The sequence below is a fragment of the Bufo bufo genome, chromosome 4 (assembly GCF_905171765.1).
Source record: "Bufo bufo chromosome 4, aBufBuf1.1, whole genome shotgun sequence".
Lineage (NCBI taxonomy): Eukaryota > Metazoa > Chordata > Amphibia > Anura > Bufonidae > Bufo > Bufo bufo.
In genome coordinates, this window is record NC_053392.1 from 455,298,532 (window position 1) to 455,313,179 (window position 14,648).

The following is a 14,648-nucleotide window of genomic DNA, read 5'->3' on the forward strand; positions in this document are numbered from 1 at the left end:
TGAATGGGCAAAAATACCTGTGGAGACATGCAAAAAGCTGGTCTGCAATTATAGGAAGCGTTTGATTGCTGTAATAGCCAATAAAGGCTTTTCTATTAATTATTGAGAAGGGTATGGATATTTTTGGACTGGACACTTTGTTCAAATGTAAATAAAAGCTGAGAATAATTTTTTTTCCCACAATAATGACTCTTGTACATAGTCTTATTATCTTTTGGGAGACACATGTCATTTCCCGTCAAAAAATTACTTGCTGGTTGAATAAAAGTAACTAAGTAAAATTTGCCAGTTAGATAGAGAGAGCTACTCACGCTACAGTGATTTTATATCACGAAAGTATGGCATTTAAGTAGAATCATGCAATGGTGATCTCCTCATCTTAAACAATTTATTGAAATAAAAGCCAACAAATAGTAGTGGGTATACCCCCACAAAAATGTCAATGTCTCAATAAATTGTCATGTGGCATTGAGCATCAATTACAGCTTAACATCGACATGAACAGCATGAGATAAGTCGACTTATTGTCTGCTGAGGCATGGCATCCCACTCGTCTTGAAGGGCGGCCGTCAGGTCTTTGAGGTTCTGGGGTACAGAGTTATGAGCCTCTACACGGCGACTCAGCTAATCCCATAGGTTTTCAATGGGATTCGGGTCTGGAGAAAGTGCAGGCCACTCCATTTGAGGTCTCCAGCAGCCGTTCACCTAAGCTGGTGCATTGTCGTCCATGAAGATGAAATTAGGCCTGTGTTGTTCATATAGTGGCACAATGACTGGATTAATGATGTTATTCGAGTAGTATGTCACTGTACCATTCACAACGTGTAGGGCAGTTCTCTAGACTAGACACAGCTGCCCACACTAACACCACCACCAAAGGCTCGTCTGGTGACAACAGTGGCTGATGTATGGCGCTCTCCTTGACGTCTCTAACATAGTTGGCAGCCATCATTTCTGCTCACCGTGAATTGACTCTCATTAGTGAACAGCACTAATGTTCACTGGTCCCTCGTTCAGCGTAGATGCCCCCTGGCCTGTGACCAGCAGACCTGCGGATTGCTGCGTTTCCGGGTTATTCGGGTCTCTGGGGACCCGATAACCCAGAACAGGATGGTGATCGGTGGTGTGATAATACACCACCAATCACCATCCTGCGATCCTGAGAGGTGATGTGTCAACTTAAAATCGCAAAAATTGTAATAGCAAGCGATCAAAAAGTCATATGCCCCCCAAAATAGTGCCAATAAAACAGTCCTCACATCCCGCAAAAAATATGAGCCCCTACCTAAGATAATTGGCTAAAAACTTTTTAAAAAAATTACTCTTAGGCTGGGTTCACACCTGAGCATATTCAATAAGCGCTGTTTACAGGCGTTTTTATCGGGTGTTTTTGAGGCGTATTTTGGAAACGCGCGTTCTTGCTATTGACCACAGAGGCGTACAATGAAAAACAGAGGCGTTACGCGCGACAATACGCCCCAAAGAAGCTCCTGTACTTCTTGGGGCGTAGGGCGTTTTACAGCGAGTTCGTCTGCGCTTTAAGACGCTCAGGTGAGAACCATGCCCATAGGAAAACATCACCGAAAGTGAAGACGTCATCGGCGCAGGCGCACTGAGGGAGTTCTGAGGAGACGAGCCTCCTCATCTCAGAGCGCCTGCGCCGAATGACCAGAGGCGCGCGATTTTTGAAATACTGACAGGGCCGGCCGGAGGAGGAGATCCTGGCTGGCCCTGTCAATCAACACGGCGAGGGGGCGGTTTTCTGCTGCGGCTACCAGCAAGTAGACGCCCTACTTGCTGGTAGAGACCGGATTTACATATTATAAAACTTCGTTTTCTAAAGAAACGGCCGCATGAAAGTAAGTGATAAGATTATATTCTCCTATATCGCGCTATAAGGAATGTAACTATCCAAAAAAAAAAAAAAAGACTTTTGTGGGGTGACAGAAGCCCTTTAATATTTATTACCCTGATTCTGCAGTTTACATAAACACCCCATATGTGGTCGTAAACTGCTGTATGACCAAATGGCAGGGCGCAGAAGGAAAGTAACGCCGTATGGCAGATTTTGATGGCCTTTTTTTTGGGCACCATTTCCTATTTGAAGCCCCCCTGATGCACCCCTAGAGTAGAAACTCCATAAAAGCGACCCCATCTAAGAAACTACACCCCTCATGGTATTCAAAACAGATTTTACTAACTTTAACAACCTTTAGGTGTTCAACAGTTTATGGCAAATGGAGAAGAAATTTCAGAATTTATATTTTTGATAACCTTGCCTCACAAAAATGTAATATAGAGCAACCAAAAATCATATGTACCCTACAAATAGTTATATTCTTATAAAAAGTGATCTTATTCATATGTAAATCACCTCTGTCAGGAGCCCAAGGGGTTGTCCCACGATCTCCTACTCCGTAGTCTCGCGCAGGCGCAGCGGACACTGTAGTCTGCGCCCATGCGGACTACTGGCTCCGGATTCGACGAGTCAACTGCGCATGCGCCGGCTCCCTCTGCGCGAGATTACAGCACTGAGAAGAACTGACGTCAGGGATAGTGGAGTGAATAAATTAAGTGGTAGGCGGTGCTGGACTCCGGATCGATGGGCGCGGCTGGGCTCCAGGACATCGTGGACCCCCTTGGGCTCCTGACAGAGGTGATTTACATATGAATAAGATCACTTTTTATAAGAAAATAAGGCACACAGAGCATAAACAGTGGGATCATTGTGAGTACTGCATGAAGACTAATGGGCACATATAAATATCTACATATCGTTAATCCTGGTGACAGAATCCCTTTAAAGTCATCACCACTTAAAGTGACACTGGTCAGATTTGCAAAAAATGGCCTGGTCTCCTTAAAGGTGAAATATGGCTGTGTCCTTAAAGGGACACTGACAGGCCCAATAAGCATAATTCTCTATATATAGGCATGCACAGGTCTTCTAATGTGCATTAAAAACATATAAGTCTAACCACGTCCACCTTATGAATAATGCAAACTGATGTTTTATAACCTGACGTAATCGCTCTTCTTTCTGCCCAAGGAGCGGCGTTTCAGCTTCACTTCTGCCCAGCCAGCCCCAACCGCCGCTTTGAAGCGCCGCCCGGCTCATCAATATTCACTTCGCTGGGCGGCTTCTGCTGTACCCGATGTCTTTGAGAGCAGCGCTCGCCCAATAGAAAGCTATGAGCTTCTGCGCATGCGCCCAGCACCCTCAACATTGCGCCTGCGTCCCCTCTGCTTCTTTGAGGCCGCTTCAGCCTCTCCATTCTGCGCCGCGCTTCAGGACGCTGCTCTCAATGACATCGGGTACAGCTTTTTTGTACGTAGTATAATAGATAGAGATTTATTTATATATATCTAAAATAAAATCGAGATTTTAAACAAAAATCATCAATAGGGTTGAAAAAAAAAAAAAAAACGGCCAGTCCTACTTTTTAACCCTTAGGATACCGGAGGTTTTTTTATTTTTTGCGTTTTCATTTTTTCCCCCCATAACTTTTTTATATTTCCAGTCACATACCTGTAGGAGGGCTTATTTTTTATGGGACAAGCTGTACTTTCTATGCCACCATTAATTATGGCATAAAATGTAGTAGGAAGCAGAAAAATAAAAAATAAAATATCAAAATTCAAAATTGGGTGGAATCAAAAAAAAAAAAAACCCACCACCGTTTTACGGGTTTTACTCCCACGACGTTTTGTTTATGGCAAAACTGACCCATGCCCTTCATTTTTCTGGGTTTGTCTTATTTTTTATTTTTTGTAAGAGAAGCAATGAAAAAAATGACAAATCAGCGATTTTAACCCTTTTTTCCGTACGCCATTCGCCACATTGGAATTTTTTTTTTAAATATTTTAATAGTATGGTGTTTCTGGTCACGGTGATACCCAGGATTTTAATAAGTATTGTTATTTATTTTGTTTTCTTTTTTTTTAATCAGACGGAAATATTTTTTAACTTTTTTTATCATTTTAAAGGATCATAAATGAATCCTCTAAATAACGTTTTTGAATTTTTCATTTTGATCTATAAGCAATTTAAAAAAATGACAATTTCTTAGCATTTTGCTCACTTCTTATGTTGGCCTGCCATCTGGTGGTCCAAAATAAGAATGTAGCATTAATGCTCTGAATTTCTTCATAGAGATTCAGAGGATTCAGCGCATGTACTGAAGTCCCGATTCAGTACTTCAGCTCACGCTTCCGGGTTTTTGCGCATTCAGGTGCAGTGATCTAACTTGATCATAGCATCTAAGGCATTTAATTTCAGCGATTGCATATTGTAGGTTGCAGTAATTAGCCGCAGGTCTCTGCTGTTTGATATAGCAGAGACTTGCCGGCCATGACCCCCAGCTGCACGCGCGAGCGGGCGTTATGCATGCACAGCGCTACCAGCGCCGTACATGTACACTGCTGGTAGCGAAAGGGTTAACTAAACACTAGGTGGATGTTTTTTACACAGTACCACCGTGAGGAACACAAATCATGTCATCCGAACTTTTTCCAGTGCCAGGGCAGTACTTGCTTTATCCTCAGGATAGGTCATCAATATCAGATCGGCGGGGCTCAGACACCCAGGACCCTTGCGATCAGTTGCTTGAAGAGAAAGCCCGCGCTCTGTTCATGGTTTACCTGCTCACAGTCAACAATGCAGCGGTGATCAGGTGTAACCACAAGCAGTCACATTTCAATGGGACGGCTCTTTCCTATACACTCAAACAGGAAGGAGCCGTCCCATAGATCTGAATGGGATGGCTTGTAGTTACACCTGCTTGCTGCTGAGATGCTAATGGCAAGCAGGTAAACAATGAAGAGAAAGTTGCGCTCACAGAGTGTGGCCTTCTCTTCAACCAGCTGATCAGCAGGGGTCCTGGGTGTCTGAGCCCTGCAGATCTTATATTGATGACCTATCCTGAGGATAAAAGCATAAACAAACAGACTGCAATAGCACTCAGCAAAAACAAATAATCAAGTAAATACAATAGTGCCATAATCCCCTATAGAAAATATGCTAGTGCTAATGCTATGTTATAAATGTGAGATTCTTGGCAAATACATTTTGTACAAAAAAATTTGTGCCAATCCGCCAATGACAAGGTGATCTCTTTAGGATAGAAACCTGCACAAAATACACCTCCATTAAATTAAGCGAATGCAGGCTCCAAATGTGCTTTAAGCCATGTCAACATGCACCTGCGCATTGGGATGTTGCTGACTACCCCTATATTTTTTTCTTTGCATGCCGGTGATAGGCCATCAATATTAAAATCCTGGAAAACCCCTTTAAAGGGATTATCCTGGAAATAATATGGATCACCTCAGAATAGGTCATCAATATCAGATCAGCAGGGAACAGACAACCAGAGATGCACCCCCCTCCTCGCCAATCACCCGTTAGGAGAGGCCGGGCACTGAGAACAGATGTGGCAGCTTCTTCCTAGCCCATGTGACGTCACTGTACATCAGTCACACGGGCCTATTTGCAGCGGCGGCTCCCTGCAACCGCCGATTGGCTGGGTGCCTGCACCAGGTGGGTGGGGGAAAGCAGGGGATCATGAACAGCCATGACTCTTCCAACACACGCTGCAATGATTATATAACAAGTTCCAGCAACCACATAAAATTAGCTCATGATTGAGAAAACCACTGAAGTCCGCGTCTCTGTAGCTACTTTATGCTGGCCTTTCGTTGAGGACAGCATTAAAGCTGATGACAGCTTCCTTTTTAAGGAAGATATAGGAGCACTACACAGCACTGAAATATATATTATTTAACAGAACTTGCAAATGACCAGATTTACATGTTTAAAGGCCATAAAAATAATAATAATATAATAATAAAGCTGCCAGACTACTGTGAGTCCAGTAACTCCTACTCACCTATGAAGGCAGTAACTTTTGGGTTTATGATTCCACTTGGCAAAAGATGAAAATCATACTCAACAGAATCCACCACAACAGTGTGGCCTGCATTGTTTCCTCCCTATATAGAAAAGGAATACAGGTTTAGGAAATTATTTTATTTAGGAATTTTATTTTAAGAAATGTTTTGCGCCAGATGTAAATCAACAGTGACTAATTTGTAATAAACAATCAATTATTTTCCATAGGTAATACGTGCACAGAACTAAATACTTTTTAACCCTTTCCTGACAGCACTATACATACATGAGCAGTCCTATGTAATGAGCACTGTGAGGACGCATTTCAGCCTGCACAATAACAGCAGGTGTTAGCTGTAGCACCCATCTTGCATCTGATGCATAGCACATTATCAGAGATGCACTTTAATCCCTTAGTTGCCCGTATTCAATAGCATCCTCCGGCATGTAGAAAGGGGGGCTTCCTGTCACCTTATTGCCAGATCCCTTTATGCACAACACGATCGTGCAGTGCTCCAGACAAAAATAATTAAAGGGGTTGTCCGGGTTCAGAGCTGAACATACCCTTATTTTCACCCAGGCAGCCCCCCTGAGGCTAGCATCGGAGCATCTCATGCTCCGATGCGCTCCCTTGCCCTGCGCTAGATCGCGCAGGCCACGGGTTCTTTTGTTTTCGATACACACTTGCCGGGCGGAAACTGCAGGTTTTACTGGCTAGAGCAGCGCTAAATCCCGCCCATCAGTGCCGGTGACGTCACCGGGGTTCTTGTCAGCCCCATGGAGGAGCCCCGTAAGTCACCGGACTCAAAAAAATGCCTTTGCCCTGCACGATTTAGCGCAGGGCAAAGGAGAGGCATCGGAGCAAGAAATGCTCCTGTCAGGCGGGCTTGCCGGGGTGAAAATGGAGGGATGTCAGACAACCCCTTAAACTCAAAAACTGAACTTATTAGCAGCTAAATACATTTTTTTTTTTGTAGACAAAAGATAAAGTAAAAAAATAAAATAAAAAAATTCTAAAAAAATTATGCAGATTTTTCAGACACTAGACCTAATCAAAGGCTATTGTTCCTGGACTGTACAGATCACTCTTCAGCAGTCATCTAATCACCATCCCAAGGAGGATTACAATGATAGATATCACTATTTACCGTTTACCGAGATCCGTTCAGGGCTCTCACAAGCGGTCCAAAACGGATCAGTTTTGCCCTAATGCATTCTGAATGAAAAGGATCCGCTCAGAAAGCATCAGTTTGCTCCGATTAGTCTCCATTCCGCTCTGGAGGCGGACACCAAAACTCTGCCTGCAGTGTTTTGCTGTCCGCTTGACGAAACTGAGCCGAACAAATCCATCCTGGCACACAATGTAAGTTAATGGGGACTGATCCATTTTCTCTGACACAATCGAAACATGATCCGTCTCCATTGACCTTCAAATGGAGTTTCATGACGAATCTATCTTGGCTATGTTACAGATCCTACAAACTGATCTGTTCATGACAGATGCATGCGGTTGTATTATAGTAACGGATCCGTTATTGCAGTGGAAAGTGAAAGTAGCCCAAGTTAAAAGCAAAACTGCATGTTCTAGCCTCCCAGGGGGAAGAGGGGCAAAAAAAAATAAAAAAATTATAAATAAAAATACTATCTATCTATCTATCTATATATATAAGAAGAAAAAAAGGGGATGGCAGCACCGTCACAATGAAAATTAGAAAAAAGGGTGCACAGGCCCAAGAGGAAATATGAATTCCTGTCAAAGAGGTCTTTCTCTTTGCGCTCTCCACATGACCACCCTTGGGGAATATTTTAAAGCACAGCGTATATACGAGAGGGAGAGATCTACTTTATGCCCTAATTTATTCTCTGGTTGTCCATTGTTTTGTAAAAAATTTGAAAACCTTTCAAATAGGTATGCATTGGATTTTATATTGCTCAATATCGAATTTCTACAGGGCGACTGTCTAATGTCACACTTGAATTGCCAAATGTGGAACAACTACTGATTAATCTGTCTTCAGCTGATGAATTTGGGGCATATAACGATATATTGTCTACTCAACTTCAGACCTTTCGCATTGAGATGGAGGAAGGTAAACGCCTTAAATGGAACCGGGACTGTGACGACATATAAAAAAAGGAAATATCTATTCCTGGCAATCCAGTGACAAAAAATGTCCATACAAACAAGGATGCATGGAAAAAGAAATATAAAACCACACAAGATGCATTTTCTGTGACCAGGCTTTTTTTAGGGTAAGAGAGATGGAACTGTCCGAGGACAACGCATCCGGCGTGGAGGCCCGTAGACACAGGAGATACCATAAAACAACGCAACAACAAATCCCCGACCTCCGGGCCGAAACATGCCGTCAGGAAGAAGTAACGGTTGTTAATCTTTCTTCCAAAAACCTGACTGATGCCCAAGTGAGTGTGCTGAGTAAGGGGCTTTCATTTTGCCCTCGAACCAATGCAGATTGGTTCGAACTTGATTATGACTTGTGTACTTTTTTTCGTGCCATCAAGTTGAAAATTTGGTTTCATGGTAGGGGAGCGGATCGAGCATGCCAAGATGAGTGAATTCTCTCTTGGCATGCTCAATCTCTCACCTAAAGTGGTTTTAACCCAGTCATCAATGAGCCTGCCAGTTGAGGCATATATGGCTGCTGTTAAATCTGACATTCAGAATTTGAAAGCTGTATGTTCTTTCTCAACTCCTTTGGTCATCCAATGTGACAACAGAAGAGATGGTAGCTCTTAAAGAACTAAAGACTCGACCACGAACTCACCATTAAGGCCGCTGAAAGGGCGGTGCGGTGGTCGTGCTTGACACCCATAAGTACATTGCCGAAATCATGCGGCAATTGGGTGATAGAACCGTCTATAGACCATTGACTCTGACCCCAAGATTTTAAATTGTAGGGTTGATTGACAGTGTATTGGCGGAGGCCCTGCATGCGGGGGGGTCATTGACGAGGGCTTGTGGATTTTCTTACGGTGGCACATCCTGTCACTCCGGTGCTCTATGTGTTGCCCAAGATCCACAGTCCCTCGTCGATCCACCTGGCCGCCCTATTGTGTCGGGCTCCGACTCAATATTTTAGTCATGGGCATCTTCCTTGATAAGGTTATCTGTGCAGCTTTGCATGTGGAGGCAGTTCATACATTCGCGATACTAGCGACTTTTTGCTTAAACTGCAGGAGATTGATCTGGTTGGTGTATCTGAGGTGACATTAGCATCGTTTGATGTGACCTCACCTTATACATCAATAGATCCATCAAAAAGGCTTGACAGCGGTTTCCTCCATGTTGGATAAATCCACATTTACAGATGGCGCCCAGCATTTTATATTATCTTTGCTGGAAATTGTGCTCAGAAGAATTACTTTCTTATTTCAGGACTCATATTATGTACAAGAACAGGGCGTGGCGATGGGGTCCAACGTGGCCCCAACTTACCACGAATATTTTTATGCGTCAGTTTTGAGGAAAGATGTCATCTATGGAAGCCACCACTTCCAATACATTAGGCGGTGGTGGCGGTACATAGACGACATCTTCCTCATCTGGACGGGGGATTTGCCAAAACTTTTTGATTTCCATGGCTATCTAAATGGAGTCGATGAGGCCTTGCAGTTCACTTTGGTACATTCTCCTGTTTGAAAATGCAGTTCCTCGATACTCGCGTGATCCTGTCGGCGGGCAAAATACAGACAGAACTGTTCACGAAACCTACCGACAGGAACACGCTACTGTCTATACAATAGTAATCATCCTTGATCCATGGTAAAATCTCTTCCATTACTCTCAGTTTCTGAGAGTTAAGCGTATAGTCTCTGGACCCCACCTACATCTAATAGTACGCTTGATACAGTACTTCATAAATTTGAGCAACGAGGTTATCCAACCAAATTGCTGTATGAGAAAAAGAAAATGGTTGGCCAACTTAATAGGGACGATGTCCTCAAAAGGAAAGTGCAACAAGTGTAAACTTAGTAGGATACCTTTTATCTCCACCCACTGTGTGAACAGTGCGTCGATATTAACAACATTATTCGACGTCACTGGAACATACTGGGTGGTTGTCTCAACACCGTTAAGGAATTTCATTCTCCTCCGATTATGTCCTACCGTAGATCTAAGAGTCTTAAGACCAATTGGTTAGGGCAGGGACGTAGGAACCTCAAAAGTGACAAGACAGCGGACATTGACTAGGCCAGTGTCGGCTGTTTGTCCTGCGTAAATTGCAAATATTTCATCAAGGGTAGGTCCTTTGTACACCACAAAACTGGAGTCTCATATCAGATAAGGCATTATCTGACTTGTGATTCCAATCACGTTATATACGTGATTGTTTTGTCCGTGTAATTTGCTATACGGTGGAGAAACAACAACTGATTTCAAGACACGATTTAATAACCATTCCGACTTAGCGTCAGGAAGAAACGACTGGACTTACCTGTCTCCTAAACACTTTGCCAAGCATAAACCATACTGTGAAAAGATCTGAAGTGTTATATTATTGACCATATACCAATGCAAGGAGGGGTGGCAACAGAATTGGCCTCCCTAAAAAAGAGAGAGCTCAAATGGATTATACGCTCAATTCCTGCAGCCAATGTGGTCTTAATGTGGACTACAGGGTTGGAGTGGGTTAGCTGCGTGTTTGCCCTCCTCTCTTAGCATTCTAAATGACGACTGTCTTGCTGTAAAATATGTGACTTGTGTGCACAAAACATATATTCCTGTTTATTCCGCGAGTTCTCCTTTGTCAAAACATGTTTTTGATTTTTATTTTTATATGCATTTTTTTTCTCGTTCAAGATAATTCTTCACTGGATTCGGGATAAGGAGAAGTGGCCATAACATTCTTGTGGGCTGTGCGATCGCGTTGTCTGGACGCGTCAGCTCTGCACTAAGTGGTCCTTAGACTTGTGTATTTCCTCAAATAACTGTTTCTGTATTTTTATTTTTTCCGCTACAAGTATGGCAGGGTGTTATGAGGAAGACCCTCAAGTGAGGTGGTGATGGGTGGACTTTGACTGTTGTAGCGGTGCGACTCTGCATTTACATGTGGATGCGCTGCCGCTTATAGTCACGGCGGGGTGCTCCACTTCAATTGTAGGTGTGGCCCTCCCTCGTGTCCACTTAGCCACTGACACTCGGGCATCTTGATATGTCATTGTCACCCCGAGCCTGCAATGTACCGGTAACACTAGTTGCTTTTAGCAGCAGCATAATCCAGTGGGCATTCTGCCCTATCCAAAATGGCCGTTCCAGCGTTACAGTCCAAGAGCGCATGCGCCATGTGACGAGGTTAAGGTTAGACGGAAGCACAGTTTATGCGTCATAGGGGCATGCGCAGTGGCGATTCAGGTACGCCGGATCGCACATGTCAGCATGGATGACAGCCGCCCTCCCTCCTGCGTCTATTATGCGTATCACCTGTACCAGTAAGCACCTTGCACTTTATGTATTATTTACAGCTGGCACTCATTATATGATCTATGTAATACAAATGTACTGTATTATTTATATGCACTGAACTACTTTACAATTGTATGCATCACGGTCTAATGTTTCCACATGGTTGGTTTTATTGCTTCATATTTTTATAATGTATTATGTAGGGATCGACCCGATTATCGGTTTTGGCCGATATTATCGCCGATATTGAGGATTTTGAACGTTATCGGCATCTATTTGCCGATATAACCGATAACGTATTGGGAACACAGAACGCGCTGCTGACAGCGCTCTCTGTGTTTCCCTCCGCAGCACAGGGGAGAAGGAAGCAGTGTCTCCTCCCCCTGTGCTGCTGCTGCCGCCAATGAGGGGATAGAACATAAGAGGAGGGGAGGGGCTGTGGCCGCTGCGCCACCAATGAAGATAAGCCTTTCATTCATTCATATACAGGAGGCGGGAGCTGGCTGCAGAATCACATAGCGGCTCCCGACCTCTATGAGCAATAGCTGCGGTCCGCGGTAGTTAACTCCTCAGGTGCCGCGCGGATCGCAGCTACTGCTGATAGAGGTCGGGAGCCGGCTAATGTATTCTGCAGCCAGCTCCCGCCTCCTGTATATGAATGATCGAGAGACTTATCTTCATTGGTGGCGCAGTGCGCCCCCCCCCAACAAGTCCCCCTGTATTAATCATTGGTGGCGCAGTGCGCCCCCCACCCCCCATCCCAATCCCGGCCCAATAGTAAAATACATTGGTGGGGCAGTGCGCCCCCCCCCCCCACCCACCCAGTATTAATCATTGGTGGCAGTGGCCACAGGATCCCCTCTCCCCTGCTCCTCCGATCGGAGCCCCAGCTGTGTAAGCCTGGGGCTCCGATCGGTTACCATGGCAAGCCAGGACGCTATTGAAAGCCCTGGCTGCCATAGTCAGTAACCTTGCTGCTGTGTGCACAAAGCCACAGAGCAGCAGGGACAGTGTGAGATCCTATTCACCCCTGATAGAGATCTATCAGGGGGAATAGGACAAGGGTTCTAGTCCCTAAGGGGGCTAAAAGTTAGTAAAAAAAAAAACACAAAAATATTATGATAAATGAAAAAGATTTATAAAAAATAAAAATACACATTAACAATAAACAAAAAAAATAAACATTAACAATAAACATATTAATTTTCAGCAGATTTGTGTAGGAATTTTTTTTTCTTCTCAAAATGTAAATTCCCAGATATCGGTATAAATTATCGGCTATCGGCCTGAAAGTTCACAAAGTATCGGTATCGGCCCTAAAAATCAATATCGGTCGATCCCTAGTATTATGTATTTTGATTTTTTATTAATTATGTTCACTGATATGTAATTGGCTATGATTGGTTGTAAACACTATATATATCCAGAGTTTTCATGTGTACACACTGCTTGAGGAAGGCTCCTGTGTAAGAGCCGAAACGTCGCTATAGCCTTATGGTAAATAAAGTTTGCTTTATTTTTATCCAGTGGAGTGCTGCCCTTTTTCATTATTTATTTATATATATATATATATATATATATAGATATAATATTATATAATATATATATATTTAAATATCATCCCCCTTTCCCCAAAATTAAAATAAACAAAAAATATGGGCATCGCCACATCCCAAGATTCCCGAACTATTAAAATTTTAAAGGGTACTTTCACACTTGCGTTAAACTTTTCCGGTATTGAGTTCAATCCTTGGGCTCAATACCGGAAAAAACTGATCAGTTTTATCCTAATGTATTCTGAATGAGAGTAATCCGTTCAGTATGCATCGGGATGTCTTCAGTTCAGTCACTGTACAGCTTTTGGACAAAGAAAACAGCAGCTCCGGAACACTTTTCCATTAAAATGCATTAATGCCGATCCAGGCCCCCAGTGTTCCGGTTTTGCGGGTCTGCGGCTATGTGAAAAAGATAAATACCGGGATCCGTTTTTCCAGATGACAATCGGAGAGACGGATAAAATATTGCAATACATTTGTGAGGACGCATCCGCATCCGTCCACAAATGTATCAGTTAGCATACAGATTGCCGGATCGGGCAGGCAGTTCCGGCGACTGAACTGCTTGCCGGAATCCAGCAATGCTTCATTTACCCCCAAAAACTGAGTAACATGATTCATTTTTATACCAGGTATCCTATGTTGTGTCAGTCGTTTTGATATACAGTGTATAACATGTATAGTTTCCTATTAAATGGACAGCTATGGAGACTGTTTCAATTTGCACAAATTTAACCCTTTCACTTTTTATTTTTCTTCCCTATCATCCTTGAGTCATAACTTTTTTTATATTTCCTTTCACATAGCTCTACTGAGGGCTTATTTTTGCGGAACAAGTTGTACTTTTTAATGCCACCATTAATTATGGCATAAAATGTAGTGGAAAACATTTCCAAATGGGGTGGAATTGAAAAAAAACAAAAACAAATCCTCCACCTGTTTTACCGGTTTTGTTCCTGCAAAACTGACCACGCCCCTCCATCTCTGGGTCAGTACCAATTACAGACCGATACCCCATATGTAAGTTTTTGTTCTGTTATGTCAAAATAGGTGTATAAAAATAAATGAATGATTTTTTTTTTTACATCACCATATCTTGACCCCCATAACTTTTTTATACCTCGTCGAGCTCTATGGCCGGGATTATCCTAATGCATTCTGATGGAGAGAATCCGTTCAGATGCAATCAGGACCGTCTTCAGTTCCGGAACGGAACGTTTTTGGCCGGAGAAATACAGCAGTCATGCTGCGCTTTTTGCTCCGGCCAAAAATCCGGATCACCTTGCCGCAAGGGCCGGATCGGATTAATGCCCATGGAAGGCATTGATCCGGATCCGGCCTTAAGCTAAACGTGCGTTTCGGGCGCATTGCCGGAGCCTGACATTTAGCTTTCCAGAGTGGTTACCATGGCTGCCGGACGCTAAAGTCCTGGCAGCCATGGTAAAGTGTAGTGGGGAGCGGGGGAGCAGATACTTACAGTCCGTGCGGCTCCCGGGCGCTCCAGAGTGACGTCAGGGCGCCCCAAGCGCATGGATCACGTCATCCATGCGCATGGGGCGCTCTGACGTCATTCTGGAGCGCCCCGGGAGCCGCACGGACCTGTAAGTATTACCGCTCCCCTGCTCCCCGCTCCTACTATGGCAACCAGGACTTAATAGCGTCCTGGCTGCCATAGTAACAGCTGAAAGCATTTGGAAGACGGTTCCGTCTTCAAATGCTTTCAGTACACTTGCGTTTTTCCAGATCCGGCGGGCACCTCCGCAACGGAAGTGCACGC

General features: G+C 43.7%; 1 protein-coding gene across 1 annotated transcript in view; it reads right to left on the bottom strand.

The window, feature by feature from the left end:
• ADSS2 (adenylosuccinate synthase 2) overlaps positions 1-14,648 on the bottom strand; it is a 123,717-nt gene that overhangs the window by 84,873 nt on the left and 24,196 nt on the right. Inside the window, exon 2 of the mRNA XM_040429440.1 lies at positions 5,889-5,991. Within this exon, the coding sequence (XP_040285374.1) occupies positions 5,889-5,991 (103 nt within the window). The remainder of the gene's footprint in view (positions 1-5,888; positions 5,992-14,648) is intronic.